The 20,000-nt window shown below is 44.6% G+C and overlaps 1 protein-coding gene across 1 annotated transcript in view; it reads right to left on the bottom strand.

Moving 5' to 3' along the window:
- wg (Wnt family member 1 wingless) overlaps positions 1–20,000 on the bottom strand; it is a 34,980-nt gene that overhangs the window by 8,638 nt on the left and 6,342 nt on the right. The window contains exons 2-3 of the mRNA XM_070123822.1: positions 15,261–15,386; positions 13,904–14,043 (exon numbers count right to left, since the gene is read on the bottom strand). Coding sequence (XP_069979923.1) covers positions 13,904–14,043; positions 15,261–15,386 — 266 coding nt within the window. The remainder of the gene's footprint in view (positions 1–13,903; positions 14,044–15,260; positions 15,387–20,000) is intronic.

Here is a 20,000-nt window from a genome sequence, read left to right as displayed (position 1 = left end):
ATTATGTTTCAGAATGTCTATAAAGAGCGTTCGATCCTCTCTGGCTACCCTGGGCGTGTGATATCTCCATCTGGGATCTTCTTTATTGAAATCTTCCAGAGAGAGACCTTTTTTTTTTTTTTTTTTTTTTTTTTTTTTTTTTTTTTTTTTTTTTTTGCGGGCGGCCTCGACCACCTGTCCGGACCCCACCTTCCTGCTTCGCCTCGCCCGCCCGCCCGCCCACTCGCCCACTCGCCGCCCTTCCCGCCCGCTCCCTCGACGTCCTGCAGGATCCGGGGGGAGGGGGGGGGAAGGGGGTGGACGCGGGCAATATTGGGAGGTTTCTGAGCCCAGCTGGGACGTGGGCGGCCGATGGAGGGCGACGGGGCGCGCACCGGAAGTGATAAAGGGCTGGCGCGGGGGGGGGGGGGGGGGATTAGCTAATTAGGAACGTAATGGCAGTCGCCGCGCTGATGGAAGGGCGCCCGGACGCGACCCCGCTGCGGGCGTGCCGTCGCCGCCGTCGGTCGAGGGGCGGGCGGCGACGTGATTCATCGGGCGCGGGCGGGCGGGATGGGCGGCGTCTGCAGTCCAGCGTCCCAAATTTCAATAACGCCGGAGTGCAGGTATTAAGAGAGTAATATTTAGAGAAGTTTGACTACACCAAACCGGTCCTCGGCGGTCATTATTATTAAGAGTGTAAGCTCGCTATCTGAGGGAAGATCTAGACACGCCAGGGATCCCGCCAGATCCGTATAATGTCATGTCTTCGATTCGCGTCGTATCGGGAGCCCTGACGATGCTCCGCCCACGCCCAGGGAGAGAGATGGGTCAGTCCCGCTCGCCGCCCGCGGGATCGTGATAGATGAGCATAAACAACCGATTATTGGGTGATTAATAAGCGGATCGGCGCGTAAATGCCGGGCGGCCAGGTGCGCAACAACGAGTCTATCAGACAACAGGGGTGCCAACATGAGGCTAACATATATCAGCTCCAGCTTTATAAGTCATATTCATTAATGGAATTAGTTTTTTTTATATGTTTTGCCATTTCCCCCAGAATTAAGCCTCATCTGCCTCGCTTGATATCGCAGAGGGCGCCGCGGCGTCTCCCGAGCGAGGAGAGATATAATTTCGTCTTTGTTTACGAACCCCGGCTGTTGGCACCGCTTCTATCAGCGCCATCGCCGCACCGCGCAGGCGCAAGTCTAATCGCGCGCTAAAGTGGGTAACCGCCTTCCAGCTTCTCCCTGCGTGGTCCATTATGTGGGTGAAACTGTATTTTATCGATCATTGCGGGTGTGTGAATGGCCGGGCTGTGATGGAGGACGCCGCCGCTCAGCCTCGCAGGAGGAGGAGGGAGCGAGCCTCCCGCGGCCGATGCTGCAGGACCTCGGCCCTTGTCAGAATGCTTCATCTCCCCCTCGGCCGGTGGAAGCCTCTCATTTTCTGATCAGATTACGCCGAAGGAAACCCGAATCTCAACTCAATTAGCAAACATTAAGCTACATAATGGTGATGAGCAATAACCGACGGGGGCTGGCGCTCCGGCCTGCGCGCGCACGCCCTCCGAAACAAAAGACGCGCGGGAGGCGGCGACGGGGCGAGGCCAAGGGAGGTGTAGCGCCGAGTGAATGAAGTCATTGGGCGGCTGGGTTGGGCCGCCCCCTGCAGCGCGCGGCCAGAGGTCAAGCCAGACTGATAACAAATGACTTGTAATGCTCCGTCCACGAACGCCGCCCCTACCCTCCCCCTCCCCCCTCCCCCCAACACGGCCCTCCCCCTGCCCCTCCCCCCAACAGGGCCCTCCTCCTGCCCCTCCTGCCCCTCCTCCCCCCCCTTTTCGGAGAGGTCCACGTGCGTTCGGGTGAGCGTTGTGGGCGGCTCCGATGGAGAGGGGTTGGGCGGGGGGAAGAGAGAGGGGGAGGGGGAAGAGAGTGTGTGAGTGAGAGAGAGAGGAGAAAGGAATAGATAGAGAGAGGAAGAGAAGGAGAGAGAGGCATAGATAGTAGAGAGGACAGAGAGAGAGAGATAAAGAGAAGGAGAAAAAAGAGAGAAAAAGAGAAGGAAAAAGAGAGAGAGAACCGTCGAATACTGTCGCGCTGTCGACAGCTTTATGAACAGAGCAGGAATGGAAGACGAAGAGAGGGAAAGAAGAATAGACGAGGGAAGGAAAATGAGGGTAAGAAGAGGAAGGGGAAGAGAGAGAGAGGGAGTGGAGGAAGGTGAGGAGGGAGATGAGGAAAAGGAAGAAGAGCATACGAAGGGGAAGAAAGGAATAGACGGGAAGAAATGGCGGAGAGGGAGAATGGATGAGTGGTGAAAGGGAATAGGAAGATAGAGGGAGAGGGAAAGGAGAAAGAGACGGAGATAAGAAAAGAGAGAATAACAGACAGACAGACAGAGAAAGAGAGACAGAGACAGACAGGCAGACGGACGGACAGATAGACAGAGAAAGAGAGAGAGAGATACAGACAGAGAGACAGAGACAGACAGACGGACAGACAGGCAGACAGGCAGAGAGAAAGTCAGAGACAGACAGAGAGAAAGACAGAGACAGAGAGCAAGACAGAGACAGGCAGACAGACAGAAAAGGGTAAAGAAGGAAAGAAAGAAAGAGTTTCAAGAAAGAGGGAAGAGAGAGAGGCCAAGACCCCGAATCGCCCTCTCTCGCTACGTGTCTCTCTACCTCTGATTATTTAAATGCGACCTCAACATACCTCTTAGACATCTTGGCAACTGGTTTTGCATTCTGAGATGTTACAAGTGTATTTTTTCTGTCTTTTTCTTTTTCTTTTTCTTTCTCTTTTTTCTATTCTTTTATATCTTGGAGAGTTGATGCCAGACCTTGGGAATGTGCCGGGCGATGGAGATAAATAGTAGGAATAACAAAGAAGAAATATAACTGGGTGTGTGGAACTTTGGGTCTTAATGCCAGAGCGCTTTCTCTATTGTTATCACTATTGTTGTTATCAGTATTACTATCGTTATTGACATTAGTTACTATAATCATTAAATTTCTATTATCATTATTATTATCATTATTCCTATTGATATTAGTCTTGTTGTCATCACCATCGTCATAATCAGCATTATCATTATTATTATCAGTAGTAGTAGTAGTATCATTACTATTATTATCATTATTATTGCAATCTCTATTACCCTTTTCATCATCATCATTATTAATATCATTGTCATTGTTACTATTATTAACATTATTATGGTTATTATCTATCTATCTACCTACCTACCTATCTAACTATCTACCTGTCTATCTATCTATCTATCTATCTATCTATCTATCTATCTATCTATCTATCTATCTATCTATTTATCTATCTAACTATCTATCTCTCTCTATATATAAATATATATATATATATATATATATATATATATATATATATATATATATATATATATATATATATGTATATATATACATATATATATATATATATATATATATATATATATATATATATATATATATATATATATATATATATATATACATATATACACATGCAATCAAAATATACCACAGCTTGATGATGTACTTTAATGGCAACAGGAGGCAAAGGATAATTAAAATAATTAAGTTTCATTGCAGTTCTTCACACCTCTAATCGCCCTGCCTCCCCCCCACCCCCACCTCACAAGGCTGCGAGGAATGAACGCAGATCAAGGGAGCCAAGCGACGCGAGAAGGCCAAAAGGGGGTGTTAAACTCTACGCACTTATACCGCCATGTTTCAGTTTTAGCGGCCGGAATTTTTAGGTCGTTCATTGTTTTAGCGTTGGGGGTCAATGTTACGTTTTGTATCGTGAACAAGCCTGATCAGTCTAATAACGAAAATGGTATAGAAACGTAACCGTATAGATTAGATTCTCCAATACTAATAACTTTCTAAAGAGAGAGAGAGAGAGAGAGAGAGAGAGAGAGAGAGAGAGAGAGAGAGAGAGAGAGAGAGAGAGAGAGAGAGAGAGAGAGAGAGAGAGAGGAAGAGAGACAGAGAGAGAGAGAGAGAAAGAAAAAAAAAAAAAAAGAAGAAAGAGAGAGAAAGAAAGAAAAAAAAGGAAAAAAATACGTGTAAAACCCCTTTTCGATTTTTGTCACTGCCTCGCCACCTCTCATCTCGACGCCGCGGTCGTGATGCCCACTCCTTTCAATCTGCGTTCACTCCCTGCTCCCGCGTGATCAAAGCCACCTCCAAATACACACACACTCCACTCCTCTCGTCCGCCAAGTGTTTCGTAATGATAGAGGAGGTCATACTCCCCCCTCCCCCCCTCCTTTCCCTCCCCTTCTTTCCGTCTTTCTTCTGATGTCTTGCTTCTGCCTTCGAGTCACCGGCTGATGCCTTCCGAGAAAGACAATTGCGGGGCCGTCGCTCTCTTTCGCTCTCTCTTTCGCTCTCTCTGTCTGTCTGTCTGTATATGTCTTCTTTTTTCTCTGTCTATCTATCTCTCTATTTCCCGTATCTCTCTCTCTTTCTATGTCTGTCTGTCTGTCTCTCTCTCTGTCTCTCTCTCTCTGTCTCTCTCTCTCTCTCTCTCTCTCTCTCTCTCTCTCTCTCTCTCTCTCTCTCTCTCTCTCTCCCTCCCTCCCTTCATCCCTCTCTCCTACCCTCCCTCCCTCCCTCCCTCCCTCCCTCCCTCCTACCCTCCCTCCCTTCATCCCTCTCTCCCACCCTCCCTCCCTCCCTCCACTTGTAACTCCGTTCTCGAGTCAACATAACTTCTCTCAAGCCATAACTTCACTCGAGACATAACTAGCGGCCGCCTTCCGCCCTCAGCCGCCGACCGCCGCTACACCTCCCTCACTCCTAGGCATTTATTTTCGCATCAGGCACCGCAATTATGAAAGGGTGCATTAAGTAAGATCGCGCGGCCTCTGTGCCCGGGACGCCACACACAGCGACGCCGCACCCCCACCCCCCCTCCTGCCCCTCTTCCCCTCCCGTCCCTCCCTCTCTTTCCTCACTCCTCTCTCCTCTCTCCTCATCCTCCCTACTCCCTACTCCTTTCGTCTCTCTCCTCTCTCCTCTCGCTACTTCTTTTCTCTCTCCTCTCCTCCTCCCTACTTCTTTCCTCACTCCTCTCTCCTCTCTCCTCTCCCTACTTCTTTCCTCTCCCCTCTCTCCTCTCTCATCTGCCTCTCCCTACTCCTTTTCTCTCTCTCTCTTCCCTCTACTCTCCTCTCATGTCCCTGCTTCTCCACCTCCCTTCGTCATCTCCTCCTTCCATTATCCCCTCCACCTCCTCCTTCCCTCTGTTGCCTCTTTCACTTCTTTCTATTCCTCTCCTCCCCTCCCTCCTCTCTTCCCTCTCCCTCTTCCACTCCCTTCCTCTCCTCCGCCTCCCCTTTTTCTTCCTCTTCTCCTTACCCTTCTACCTCCCTCCCACCTCCCATGATCCCTTAATATTCTTCCCTCCTTTCGCCAACTTTCCCTCCATCTTCCCTCCCCCTTTCATCTCCACTTCTTCCCTTTCTTCTCTTTCCGATTTACCCACTGTCTCTTCTATGATTCACACACACACACACATATATATGTGTGTGTGTGTGTGTGTGTGTGTGTGTGTGTGTGTGTGTGTGTGTGTGTGTGTGTATGATTGTATATATACCTATATACTTATACATACATTTATTAGGTATGATATCCTAAGTGTTATACTGTACATTATCGTTTAATCCTTGCCCAGGTGTGTATTTTTCTTTCAGTTTATCTTTTTTATTGTTTTACGGAAAGCTACGGTATTCATACATTTTAATTAATCCTTATCGATTACATTTTCCTATAAACACAAAAACTCCCGTTATATTTTTCCTCCCCGCCCGCACAGGCAGCAAAACCGCGACGGCTCAGTGATACCCATTCTGTCCAATAATTCGCACGTTGCAAGACTCTGCAATTAGCAAGCTACCACGCCCAACACCACCTGGTTCCTGTGACCACGCCCAGCACACAATGCCGGGTCTTCGGAGCCACACCTACTCTCTTAATGAACCTCCTCCGACGCCTTGCTTCGCTGCTCAGGAACCTGCGTGCTTACAGCTTCACACAGCGGCTGTTTCGGCTTCACATCGAGGCGGGTTCGGCTTCTCGCGGAACCGAGGCTGATGGGGTCTCTTCCGCGTTCAGGAGGCAGACACATACGGGATATCGTTGAACTATGTCTCTATCTATATACTCTTTATATCAATGGCTGAATCTATATTTATATCTATCTATCTGCTTGTTTATATATATCTGTCTACTTATTTATATATATATCTGTCTGTCTTTATCTATTTCTATATATCTATCTATCTACACACACATATAAACACACACACACAAACACACACACACACACACACACACACACACACACACACACACACACACACACACACACACATATATATATATATATATATATATATATATATATATATATATATATATATATATATATATTGTCAGTTTCTCTCTTCTCATACTTCTGATCATTCCCTTCTTCCTTCTCTCTTCTCATTCCTTTCTCCATTTTCTTCTTCATTCTCTCTCCTCCTTCCCTTCTCCACCATAAGCGTGATCACAACCTCCCGCGGTGTTCGGACAGCGCGAGTAGCCTTGACTTCGGCTTCATGGGTGGGACGGTGTGGGTGGCGGCTATGATTCTGAACACAATGGAGATTTTTTCTTCCTCCTTTTATTCATCATCTCTCTCCATGACTCTCCTCGCTGAATGATATAATGATCGATCTGCAGCGCTATCAACAACCTTTTTTTTCTATTCATTATCATTGTCTTCATTAATCATCATCTGCCAAATGGTTATCAAGTGAAAAAAGGGAGAGATAATTATTATACATTAAGCGCATATCTGGTCCTTGAATTAGAAAAAAATAATGATAATATATAAGGTTCATGAGCTCATGCGTCCGTGAATTAAATCTTTTCTTGTTTATTGTGTATATACTTTGCATGCTTATTTATTCATTATTTTGTTATTCGTCTATCCGTTCGTTTGATTTTAAGTATATGAGTTATGATTTAATAAATGATATTTATTGCATGATTTATCTATAAAATTGGAGAGTATGAGAATCTTCCCCCCCCCCACCCCATCCCCCCTCTCCAAGACCTCTTCCCCCTCAACCTATTCCCTATTCAGGTATCCCCCTCCCTATCCCCCCACCCATTCACTATCTAAGTACCCCCTCCCCCCTTATTTTTTTTTATACCCTATTCACCCCCCTACCCCCCCCCCCCTCACCATTTAAGGCACCCCTTCCCCCTTACGAGATACCCCCTTTCTCCCACCCATTTACCAATTAGATTCCCCCATCACCCCTTTTCTTGATTCCCCCGCCCCCCCCCCCATTCAAATACCTCCATCCCGCCTTTTTCTCGATACCTCCCCCCCCCCCATTAACCTTTCAAATATCCCCCTCCACCATTTCCCTTTCTTTAAGATACCCCCTTCCCTCCCAACCCCATTCCCCCTTCAAGACCCCCCATCCAAATACCCTCCCCCCCTCCCTCTCCTTTTTCGACCTCCCCCCCATCGGCCCCCCACACATGCACCCTCCCCCTCCCCCTCCCTTCTCGACCTCCTCCCCTCCCTCCTCGACCTCCCCCCCCCTTCAAGACCCCCCATCCCCTTCCCCTTCAAGACCTCCCCCCTCCCCCCCATCGAATCCCATTTCCCCTTCAAGACCCCCCCATCCAAATACCCTCCCCCCCTCCCCCTCCCTTCTCGACCTCCCCCCCACCCCCAATCGACCCCCATTTCCCCTTCAAGACCCCCCCATCCAAATACCCTCCCCCCTCCCTCCTCCCATCTCGACCTCCCCCCACCCCCCCATCCAAATACCCTCCCCCCCTCCCTCTCCCTTCTCGACCTCCCCCCACCCCCCATCGACCCCCCATCCAAATACCCTCCCTCCCTCCCCTTCCCTTCTCGACCTCCCCCTCTCCCCCCTACCGGACCTCCCCCTCTGCCCCCCCCCCCCACCCATGCACCCTCCTCCTTCGTCAGGAACTCCTCCTCTTCAGATCTCACCTGAAGGAGATAACCCTAGTCTACAAGGAGCTCAAGTTCTCGTAAATTATGGCTGTGGGTCGATCGTCCGACACTCCACACTCTAATCCTGTTTCTGATCGAGTGATAGACAAAGGGACCTTAATTAAATAAACGGTTTGCTTAAATAGTTGTTGATATTTTATTTCCAGTTTTTCCCCCTTCTTCTTCTTCTTCTTGGTGTGTGTGTGTGTGTTTTTGTTGTTGTTGTTGTTGTTGTTTTGTCTTCGTTTTCTTGTGTTTACGTTCATTTTCGCGGTTGAATTCGTCGTGAATTTCTTGGATTATCTTACGGTTGTTTTACGCTTCTTCCAAAGTCTCGTTTTTTTGTGCGACGACCTTCATTATAAGGAAAAGTTCACCTATATATGTAAAAATATGGTGCTCGAAGCGTAACTAATTATTTCTTTTTGGAATTCCTTTCGGCGCAGCACAAAAAAAAGGGCGACCGGCGTTATGGTCGCTTCGCACAGCGTCATAAATAACAAAGCGATCTCCCTCATATTCGAACACTCGCGGTTCTATCTCGCCGCTCGTTTCGATCAACGACGCTTCTACCACGGAATGAACAACCTAGACCAACGCTAATCGAAGCCCGAGTAACAAGGCCAATACCCGAACGCCGTTATCCAACCCGGAGATAACTTTATCCGGAGCGGGCGCGGCGGCGAGGCGGGTCGGGGTCGGTTAGTGTACAAAATTTGCCACGGTCAGTGTCAGAAGGCGGCCCCTCGCACAAACATCATTATCAACACCGCAGCGACTATTATCTTGCCTTCAATAACTTCTTCACTTACTTCATGACTAGTATGATTTTCGTGTTCGTCATTTGCATGGCTGTTTGCGTGCATATGGCGGGTAGACCGTGTGATGGAGTTGGTCTAACGCATTGAAAGAGGGAGCCATGTGACTGAGCTTTCGAATTGAGGCAGAGAGGACGAGTCGTCTCCGGGCCTGATCCACGTCGGTATTGCAGGGTAACGCATTGCAATCTGTGTGAAAAAGAGCTCTGTACTTTAAAAAAAAGGGAGCTCTTTTTTAATAGGACCTTTGAATTTTAAAAAAGGGAGCTGTATTTAGAAGGAGCTCACGGATGTATTAAAAGATTGCTTTGTATTAAAAGGAACTATATTAAAAGGATGCCGTGAATATGTTAAACAGAACTCTCTATTAATAAAAACAGCTCTGTATTAAAAAGAGTTCATGTATTTAAATGTATCTCTGTATTTAAAGAAGTTCTGTATTAGCAAGAGTTCATGGATGTATGAATTAGAGCTTTCTATTAATGGAAGGAGCTCTATTAAAGGGAGCTCACGAATGCCAGTGGTATAGAGAGTTGACAGCTGGGATGTACTGGTCGCCCTCTCACACCGCTTTTGGCCTCTCCAGCGTTGTGCGTCTGTCCGTCTTACCACAAGGCGTGTACGGTTAATTCCCGAGAGAGAAAATACATTGGGAAAACATCTGTTGATCTCAACAGAGTCGGTATATTTATGATTGTTTTCAAGACGGGATATAAAGGAGAAAGAAATATATCCAACATTGGTGAGAGATAGGTAAAGAGAGAGAAAGAAATAATGAGTGGGGTGGGAGGGAGAGAAGAGAACAAGGAGAAGATAGAGAGAGAGAGAGAACAAGAGAGAGTAAGAGAAAGAATCAGAAAGAGAAAAGAAGAGAAAGAGAGAGAGAGAGGGATTAAGCTCACCTCGACACCGCTATGTATCTCATCAGAGCATCTCGGCGCCGGTAGCATTTTGGTCAAGAATTCGTTCTGGTAAGCGGGGCCGCGATATCCGACGAGTGTTAAGAGAATTCGCTCGAGGCTCTGAGTGGCGTGACGCGACTCTGACGGCGCTTGTGGCTGTGGTAAACGCGGGTATAAACACTTTGAATGATTAGTATCAGCGGTAAAGATTAGGTATCTGCGTTTTTTCTTCCCTATTTACAAGGGACAATTTGTTTATTTACAAATATCTCGGTTTTTCTTCCCTATTTACAAGGGACAATTTGTAATAGTAAATATCTCGGTAGTTTGCGTTGTTTTTTCTTTTTTATGTATGCGTGTAGTCGTGAGGGAATCAATGATAGTTATCGATCGTTTGAAATCTATTTAATACAAATCATAGACCCTCCCATAAAATGAACTAAGATTAAAATTTTGGTCATAGTCAGGCTTCATAACAGCGATATAGCTTCAGTCTTCGAAAAAAAAAAACGATAAAATCCCATCATCACTGAATCCTTTTGTACACAGAGCAGTTCTTTCCTCCCCCTCCCCCCCCCATAAATATAATCAATTTCTCACAACCGAAGCATCAATTCCAGGGGGGGATAAACAACGTGTAATAAACATGTAGCGTTGATGGTCGTTGACGGTCAGCGAAGGGACCCAACTATGGTGTTAGTTAGTAGTAGTAGTAATAGTTGTGGTTGAGGGACCCCCTGTTTTATGGTAGGTTCCGTGGTGGGTCGAGGACTAATTATGTTACCTGCCGAAGATGTCCAATCTCCTTTTGTGCTTTTAGTTTGGGGGTTTCGGGGAAAGGGAATGATGGGCCTCTCTCTCTTCTCTGTCTCTCTCTCTGTCTCTGTCTCTCGCTTTCTCTCTCTCTCTCTCTCTCTCTCTCTCTCTCTCTCTCTCTCTCTCTCTCTTCCTCCCTCCCTCCCTCCCTCCCTCCCTCCCTCCCTCCCTCCCTCCCTCCCTCCCTCCCTCCCTCCCTCCCCCTCCCTCCCCCCCCCTCTCTCTCTCTCTCTCTCCCTCCCTCTCTCTCTCCCTCTCTCTCTCTCTCTCTCTCTCTCTCTCTCCCTCTCTCTCTCTCTCTCTCTCCTTTGGCGTCTGTTTAATTGGAACTTGAAAGAAGGGTGGTCAAGGGTAATTAAAGCCACTTAGCGAGGGGGTCATTAAGCACTTGACGCGGGTCGGTTTGAGATGGATGGCTCTTTTGTGTCGTGAAAGTAGGTTTTGTCGACGTAAAAAAATACGAGTTTGAATAACAAAATCGAAGGCATTGGTAAGTTCAAAACATGCGTAATAAAATAAAAATCATAACATTGATAACAGATAATTAGAAATATCAATGCTAAGCTGTTTATTGTAAAGATGTGATCCTAATGACGACCATAAAACAAGAATAAAACAAATAATATGATAATAATGATAATGAAGTGATGATAATGTCTTAATGATGTTAATTATCATTCTAATAAGGATAAGGACAGTAGCAATGATGATGATATTGTTAATAATAATTAAAATAATTGATAAATCATAGTAATAGTAATTCTCATACTAATGGTAGTATAAGTAACATCAGCATGAGTAATAGTAGTGAAAGTAGTAATAAAACGTCAATAATGACAATAATGATAGCAAGGATAATAATAACGATAAGTAAACTCTAATCAGTTTCTCTAATAACACAATCACCATGAGCATCACAAAGATACTAAAAAAAAAAAAAAAAGAAAAAAAAAAAAAAAAAAAACATGATCAACACCATATTAGGCAACTGCACCAATAACAGAGACATCGCTAAGACCTAATTTAATGCCTTTCAAGCGATGCTTAAAGCTCAAAATGCTTAATGCTCAAAGAGACCGAGATATCATTCAAACATTTGTTGATTCATTATAATCATCAATGATATTATTGTGAATTATATTTTCATCGTTGTTATTATTATTAGTATTATTGTTATTATTATTATTATTATTATTATTATTATTATTATTATTATTATTATTATTATCATTATCATTATCATTATCATCATCCTTATTATCAATTACTATTATTATCATAATCCTTTCTAGTGTGCGAATATGATAAACTAGGCATTTGAAAACATTTGGCTTTTTTTTTTTTTTTTTTTTTTTTTTTTTTTTTTTTTTTTTAAGAGAGGTACTCTAAAGCGTAGGAAAGCAATGGAAAAAGACGCATTTTTAAAGTAGTGGACTGAGTACTTGCTAATTCTCCTCAGTTGAGAGCTAACCGGGGAAAAGTTGAGACAGTCTCTCCTACCACGAGAGGGAGAGAGGGATAGGAGAGGTGCGTTTGTTTTTGTCTGCCTCTCTCCGTCTCTATCTGTCTGTTTCTGTCTCAGTCTCTATCTATCTATCTATTTCTTTCTCTCTATCTATCTATCTATTTCTTTCTCTCTATCTATCTATCTATTTATTACTCTCTTTATCTTTCTCTCTCTCTCTCTCTCTCTCTCTCTCTCTCTCTCTCTCTCTCTCTCTCTCTCTCTCTCCTCTCTCTCTCTCTCTCTCTCTCTCTCTCTCTCTCTCTCTCTCTCTCTCTCTCTCTCTCTCTCTCTCTCTCTCTCTCTCTCTCTCTCTCTCTCTCTCTCTTAATCTTACATATGAAGATACACATTTTCAACTGCTCTTTATACCCCTTCTTTCAGCTTTCCCTCACACCATTTTAATCCTTCCCTCATCTCTATTTTCTCTTTTTTTCTCCTTTTTTTTCCTTTTCTTTTTTTTTTTTTCTTTTTCTTTCTCTTTTTTCTTTCACCGCACCTCAAAAACTTTGACCTTAGCGCCCAAAAGCAAAAACGCCATAAGGTCATTTACCCGAAGTAGCGGTCTCTGCAATTTCCCTATTTCATGGTTTATCAATCATTATTTTCTGATATGATCTTTAAAGACGCTGAAATTCACGGTCACTCCCTCTACAAAATCCCCGGAGGTATTTTATGGGAATTTTTGAAATTATTATTTTGGTCATTTTATCCTTTTTCATCTTTGGTTTGTCATGCTGAGAAAAAAAAATAGTAAGGAGAAAAGGAGAGAGAGAGAGAGAGAATGAGAGACAGACAGACAGACAGACAAACAGATACACAGACACACAGATATGAACAGACAGAGAAAGAGAGACAGACAGACAGACAGACAAATAGATACACAGACACAGATATAAACAGACAGAGAGAAGGAGAGACAGACAAGCAAACAGACACAGACACACAGATATAAACAGACACAGAGAGAAAGAGAGACAGACAGAGAGACGGACAGACCAACAGATAGACAAACAAACAAACAAACGATATAATGATAAAAGAAAAGGAAAAGGAAAAAGAGGATATCCATACATAAATAAACACGATCAAAACAGCATTAAGCAAACAGAAAAAGAGAAAGAGAATGCAATAGAGAAGATCTTTGCATCAGAGAGTAGACGCGCAGTTAACAAATAAGAACAAATAAAGGATTAACAGAGAAATAAATAGATAAAGGTGTTAATTAAGATGATGTGGATAACAGTAATGACATCAACACACCAACAGCGGTAGTAGTAGTATTGCAGTAGCAGTTGTAGTAGTACCGGTAATAACGATGATAGCAATAATGATAATAATGGTAACCGACTTCTATTATTACTACTACTACTACTGCTGCTACTACTGCCAATAATGATGATTGTAATAATGATATTAATAATAACTCTAATGGTAATAATAATAATGATAGATATGATAATCATAATGATAATGATAAATGTGATAATTATAATGGTAATGATAACAATAATAACAATAATGATTATGATAATACCTGTAATACTAGAAATAAGAATAACAATAATATCAGCAGTAATTTTAATAGTAACAGTAACAACCATAACAAACCACTACCACCACCACTTCCACCACCTCCAACACCAGTAACAACACCACCCCCATCTCCACCACCACCACCCCGGCCACTCACCCCCACCTCCAACACCAGTAACAACACCACCCCCACCTCCACCCCCACCATTACCCCCACCCCCCACCACCACCCCTACCCCCACCCCCACCTCCCCCTACTTCCCCACCACCACCACCCCGGCCACTCACCAGTCTCCCCACTTCGTTGTTGTGCAGATTCATGGGGAACCTCGGGTCACGCCCCTTCTCGCCGGCGTCCACGAACAGCCTGGAGAAGTTGTCGCCGAAGTCGATGTTGTCGGAGCAGCCCCCCCACTCCCAGTCGAGTCCTGTGGGGGGGCGGGGGGGAGGGGTGAAGTTTGCTTTAGTGTTCTAGTTATTAAGGAATGGATGATTATGATAATGATATACTACTACTATTACTAATGATAATGATGATAGTAATGATAATAAAACAATTTTGATACTAATAATAAGAGGAATAATAAGGATGATGATAATAATAATGATAATAAAGTATTAAAATAATAATGATAATAGTAATAGTGATGATAATAAATACAATACTATTAAGAAGAAGGATGATAAGGATAATAATGATAATAATAAATTATTACAAAAAATAATGATAATAGTAATAGTGATGATGATGATGATGATAACAGTGATAATGATAATAATAAAAAGAAGAAATGATGAGCTTGTGATCTTGTCTTCATCCACCGTAATGTTCTTATCATCATAATCATATCTAATTTCTTTTTTATCATTTATCATCATTCGTATTTATTTCTTTTTATCATTATTATCATTTGAAAAGATCAAGCATCTTCTTTTTATCATACATTGTTTTTTTCTCTCTCTTTTATTTGAGTTTGAGTGATGTCCTAAAATCCCTATGCTCTTTTGTAAATACTAAATGCTGAATACGTTGAGATACTAAATACCAAATACTGAAACTACATGAAATCCTTCAAATCCTGAAATCCTAAAGGATGACATTGAAATCCTGAAATCCTAAATGCTGACTGATTGAAATCCTGAAATCCTAAAGTCTGACTAATTGATATCCTGAGATCCTAAATCCTGACTAACTGAAATCCTTCAAATCCTAAAATCCTAAATCCTGACTAATCGAAATCCTTCAAATCCTGAAATCCTAATTCCTGACTAATTGAAATCCAGAAATCCTAAATCCTGACTAATTAAAATCCTGAAATCCTAAAATCTGACTAATTGAAATCCTGAAATCCTAAATCCTAACTGAAATCCTTCAAATCCTAAAATCCTAAATCCTGACTAAATAAATTCCTTCAAATACTGAAATCCTGGCTAATCAAATCTTTCAAATCCTAAATCTTAACGAACTGAAATCCTGAAATCCTGGAAGACGAATAATTAAATAATTAAGTAATTAAAATCCTGAAATCCTAAATCCTGACTAATTGAAATCCTTCAAATCTTGAAATCCTGACAAATCAAATCTTTCAAATCCTAAATCCTGACTAATTGCAATCCTTCAAATCCTGGAAGACGAAGCACCCACCTGAAGGTCCCTCCGTCCTGTAGTCGCAATTGCAGGAGTCGATGGATCCTTCCGTGCACGCCCGCGTCACGGTGTGTGTGACGGCGGCGGAGGTGAGGGCGTACAGGAAGGCCGTCTCTCTGCAGGCTGTGGGCGGGAGAAATGCGGGCGTTATTGAGGGGAAGGCGATCGAGTGAGGGAAGGTCATGGCATTGGAGTGTGTTTCCGTATGTTTATGTCGGGTGTGTACATACAGACACATGTATACATACATAAATACATACATACATACATATATGTATGTATGTATACACATACACAGATACACACATGTACACGCACACACACACGCACACACACACACACACACACACACACACACACACACACAGAAACACATATTTACACAAATACATCCACATTTACAAATACACCCACACACAAATACATAAAGACCACCCCGCCAATCTGGTTCGAATCCCAAGCGCAGAAATGATTATCTATTCAGCCGCTGCAGCAGACGGCGCTCAGGGCGAGGTAAGGGCCCTTTTAAAGCCGTAAATCAAGGAATGCATGCTAAGGATGACACGGAATGATCATAAGGTAAAAAACACATACATTCCAGAATCGAATCGAGGAGTGTAAGCCGCTTGAGAACTCTCCTTAACCCTTTGCCTGGTATACTCCTTACGTTCTTGGGTGTGTTGTTGTTTCTTTTTTCTCCTCTTTCTCTTCTTCTTCTTTCTCTTATTTATCGTGTTCCTTTTTGGTTTTGTTTCTATTCCTTCTGTTGCCTCTTCTTTGTTTTTTATTTTTATTATTATTTGCTTTTTCTTTGATATATATATATTTTTTATTGATTTTTTATTTGTTTATTATTATTATTTTTTACTTTTGGTTGTTCATTTTTATCACCGATTGATAGTTCCATTTTGCCTCCCCCTTATTCTTCTCTTGCTTCTTTGGTGGTCTCCTCCTCTGTCTTATTCCCCTCATCTTTCCCGTCCTTCTCTTTATACTTGTTTTTTTCCCCTTGCTTTGTTTCATATCTTGTCTCATCTTCTGTACCTTATTATCATCTCCTACTTTCTCCTCCTCATCCATATCCTCACTTCTTCCCTTCTTTGACTATCCTTTTCCTCCTTATCCTTACCTTTTTCCTTATTTGATTCTCCTCATCATCACCATCATCTTTCTATCCTCCTCCTCCTCCGCCTCTTCCTTTTTCCGTTCTTCCTTACTCTCACTAATTCCCTCTTTTAGCTCTCCTCCTCCTCTCTGCCACCCTTCCCCTCCTCCTCCTCCTATCTTCCCCCTTCCCTCCTCCTCCTCCTCTCTTCCCCTCTTCCCCTCCTCCTCCTCCTCACTTCCCCTCCTCCTCTTCCTCCCTTCCTCTCTTCCCCTCTTCCTTCCCCTCCTCCTCTCTTCCCCTCCTCCTCTCTTCCCCTCCTCCTCTCTTCCCCCCTTCCCCTCCTCCTCCTCTTCCTCTCTTCCCCCCTTCCCCTCCTCCTGCTCCTCCTCTCTTCCCTCCTTCCCCTCCTCCCCCTCCTCCTCCTCTCTTCCCCCCTTCCCTCCTCCTCCTCCTCCTCTCTTCCCCCCTTCCCCTCCTCCTCCTCCTCCTCTCTTCCTCCCCCTCCTCCTCCTCCTCCTCCTCCTCCTCCGCGGCCACCACCTCGGTTCCCTCCTTACTGACCTATCAAAATTCCTGAACCGAAGACGATCCGACCCTTACAGCGACCGAGACCCTCTTACGCGTCACGTTTCGGAATAAATGATCAGGAGTCATCAGGAGTCATTGATTATTGATACCCCGATATTACTCCCGGTTGCATTCTTGCAGGGATGTTGCAGGCTGTGGCGGGATTACGGTTGGGGGGGAGAAGCCGTTAAATAGAGGTTATGGTTGACAGAGCTGTATACTTAAGCTTCGTGATTATAATGGTGGGGATCAGTGTAATTACCCTTTAATCTTTTCTATTGTCTTTCCTTTTTTCTTTTTTCCTTTTTTCTCTCTCTCTCTCTCTCTGATTCTGTCTCTCTCTCTCTCTCTTCCTTTCTCTCTCTCTCTTCCTTTCCCTCTCTCTCTCTCTCTCTCTCTCTCTCTATCTATCTATCTATCTATCTATCTATCTATCTATCTATCTCTATCTCTATCTCTATCTCTATCTCTCTCTCTCTCTCTCTCTCTTTCTCTCTCTCTCTTTTCTTTTTTCTTTTTTTGCTGGGGGTAGGAAATAGCGGAATATTTCATCTTTGAGAGATAATGATACCTCCCTTTGTGTAACGTCTTTGAGCTAAAAAAAAAAAAAAAAAAAAAAAAAAATCATGGGGGTTTAAGATATGTTTCCTCTTCGGGTGAGAGATAGAGATCTCTACATCCATATGAAATAAAGCGAAAAGAAAATGCTACGTAGCTTAAGCATCTCAATTATCTTCAAACACTAACAATTACCATTTATCATTATCCCTTTCCCATCCATTCCCTTGTTAAAAGACAAGCAATCTATGTTTTTTTTCTAATTTCATACGTACATAGAATAAGAAAAAATACCATGTACTTAAAAGAGAGGGAGAGAGAGAGAGAGAGAGAGAGAGAGAGAGAGAGAGAGAGAGAGAGAGAGAGAGAGAGAGAGAGAGAGAGACAGACAGACAGACAGACAGACAGACAGACAGACAGACAGACAGACAGACAGATAGACAGACAGACAGACAGAGAGAGAGCAAAAATGAATAACCACCTTGTTGTCATCATCCCCTCACAAAGAGACAAACAAGCCTAAAATGCCTCAGTTTTCCCTCACGAAGTCACCATGTCACCCTCGTCCCGTCGCAAACAAACAAACAAACGACCGACTGGCGAGCGAGAGCCGGCGAAGCGAATCCGAAGCGAGTCGAAGCGAGTCGAAGCGAGAACGATTGGGTCGCGGAGCATCCTGCCCACTATGATCGGAATTGCATCCAGCGCCGATATGATAATGATATGTAAGACCAGAATCTGTGGGAAAACGCGGAGTCCTTATCGCGGCTTATCTCCAGCACAAGATTGATGGGATTCGGACGCGGCCAAGGGGAAGCCTCGACACCAGCTGCTTCGAACCCCCGGAATGTGGCAGCTTCTGTGAACTCGCTCGGCGGCGGTCCTGGGGGGGGAGTCTGCTGGCCTTGGGGGCGGAGCCATGGGGCGCGCGGGGTGCTTGCGCGTCTGCGGGTGCGCGGCTATGAGTGTACACATATATATATGTGTATATATATGTGTGTGTGTGCACGCGGGCACATGCGTGTGTGTGTGTTTACACATTCCTACCGACACTTATGTAGTGTTTTGCCACTTTCATATAAATACAAACATGTGTACATATATATATATATATATATATATATATATATATATATATATATATACACACATATATATATATATATATATATATATATATATATATATATATATATATATATATATATATATATATATATATAAACCCTGCATTCGAAAACCTCCAGACGGCCTCGAGGGGCAGACACGGCGCGCGCACCTGCCGTCAGCTGACACGAGGGAGGTGTGAACTGCCCGACGAACCCGCGGCGCAGGCGAGTCATTACGAGGCTCGATGAGATAATCATGAAATTTAAGGCCCGAAAGTGCCAATCACGGCCATCGATCCGAGCGCAAAAAAACCGACGGGTAAATCTTGAATTATAACATCCGGCAAAGGCTCGATAGAGCGAGCGTCCGAACCAGACGCGTTGTGCGAATAAGGCCGCTCGAACGGAGGCTTCCTGGCGCGGCCGCGGGTGACTTTCGGCGCTGTTGGACGGGCCTATTGTCGCCATCCGCGCAAAAAACCGCCGAGGAGCTTCTGAAAGCCTCCCTTACTGCGCTCGCCCTCGGACGCGCCAGCCCAGGGCGAGGCGGGGAGGCGGCGCGCCCGGGCGTCCAGACGTCAGCGCCGCGGCGGGAACGCAGGCTCGGAGGCCCCGAAGCACGCCCGCGCTCCCCCGCGAGGAAGGGCGCACATAAAGAGGGCGCCGAGGCAGTGGCGGCCGCAAAAAGGGCCTTGGCGAGCTGCCGGACAAAGGCAAGTCCCTCGCGCCGTCGATATCGCCGCCGCGCTGATAAGGCCCGAATTAACGTCGCCGCGGAGGACCATTAACGGGTCATTTTTCTTGCGGCCGCTGACGCCCCGCCGGCAGCGCCTCCTCCCCCTCCTCGCGCGCGCTTCGGGGACGAGATATATCGGGCGCGGGCGTGAAAAACGGCGAGGAGGCGACGCGGGTGGAAGGCCAAAGGGCGCGGGGGACGAGGAGGGCGGGGCGGGGAGGCGGCCGCGGATAGAGCAATCAAACGCTTATAGTCCGGACGAAGAGGGCGTAGCGGGGGTATTATGGGGCGAGGGGGGGGGGGGGGCGAGGCGAGAGGGAGATAAAGTAAGAAGAATGGAGGAAGAGAAGAATTTAGGAGGAGAGGAGGCAAGAGAAGGAGGGAGAAGAACGGAGACGATCAGTGATAAACTTTTCACGGATTCAAGCACACGAAGAACCAAACAAGAAATAAATAAGAAAGAGGGAGATAGACAGATTCAGAGAAAGAGAGAAAGACAGAGAGAAAAGGAAAGAAATGGAGAAACAGAGAGAAAAGAAAAGAAAAAGGGAAAGACATACCCCCCAAAAAATATATATATATATATAGAGAGAGAGAGTTGTAGAGAAAGAGAAATATAGCAAAAAAACATAAAATAAACGATAAAAATGATAAAAGAA

The sequence above is a fragment of the Penaeus vannamei genome, chromosome 7 (genome assembly GCF_042767895.1).
Source record: "Penaeus vannamei isolate JL-2024 chromosome 7, ASM4276789v1, whole genome shotgun sequence".
Taxonomy (NCBI): domain Eukaryota; kingdom Metazoa; phylum Arthropoda; class Malacostraca; order Decapoda; family Penaeidae; genus Penaeus; species Penaeus vannamei.
The sequence above is the reverse complement of the archived record's forward strand: the minus strand, read 5'-3'. Positions and strand labels throughout refer to the sequence as shown.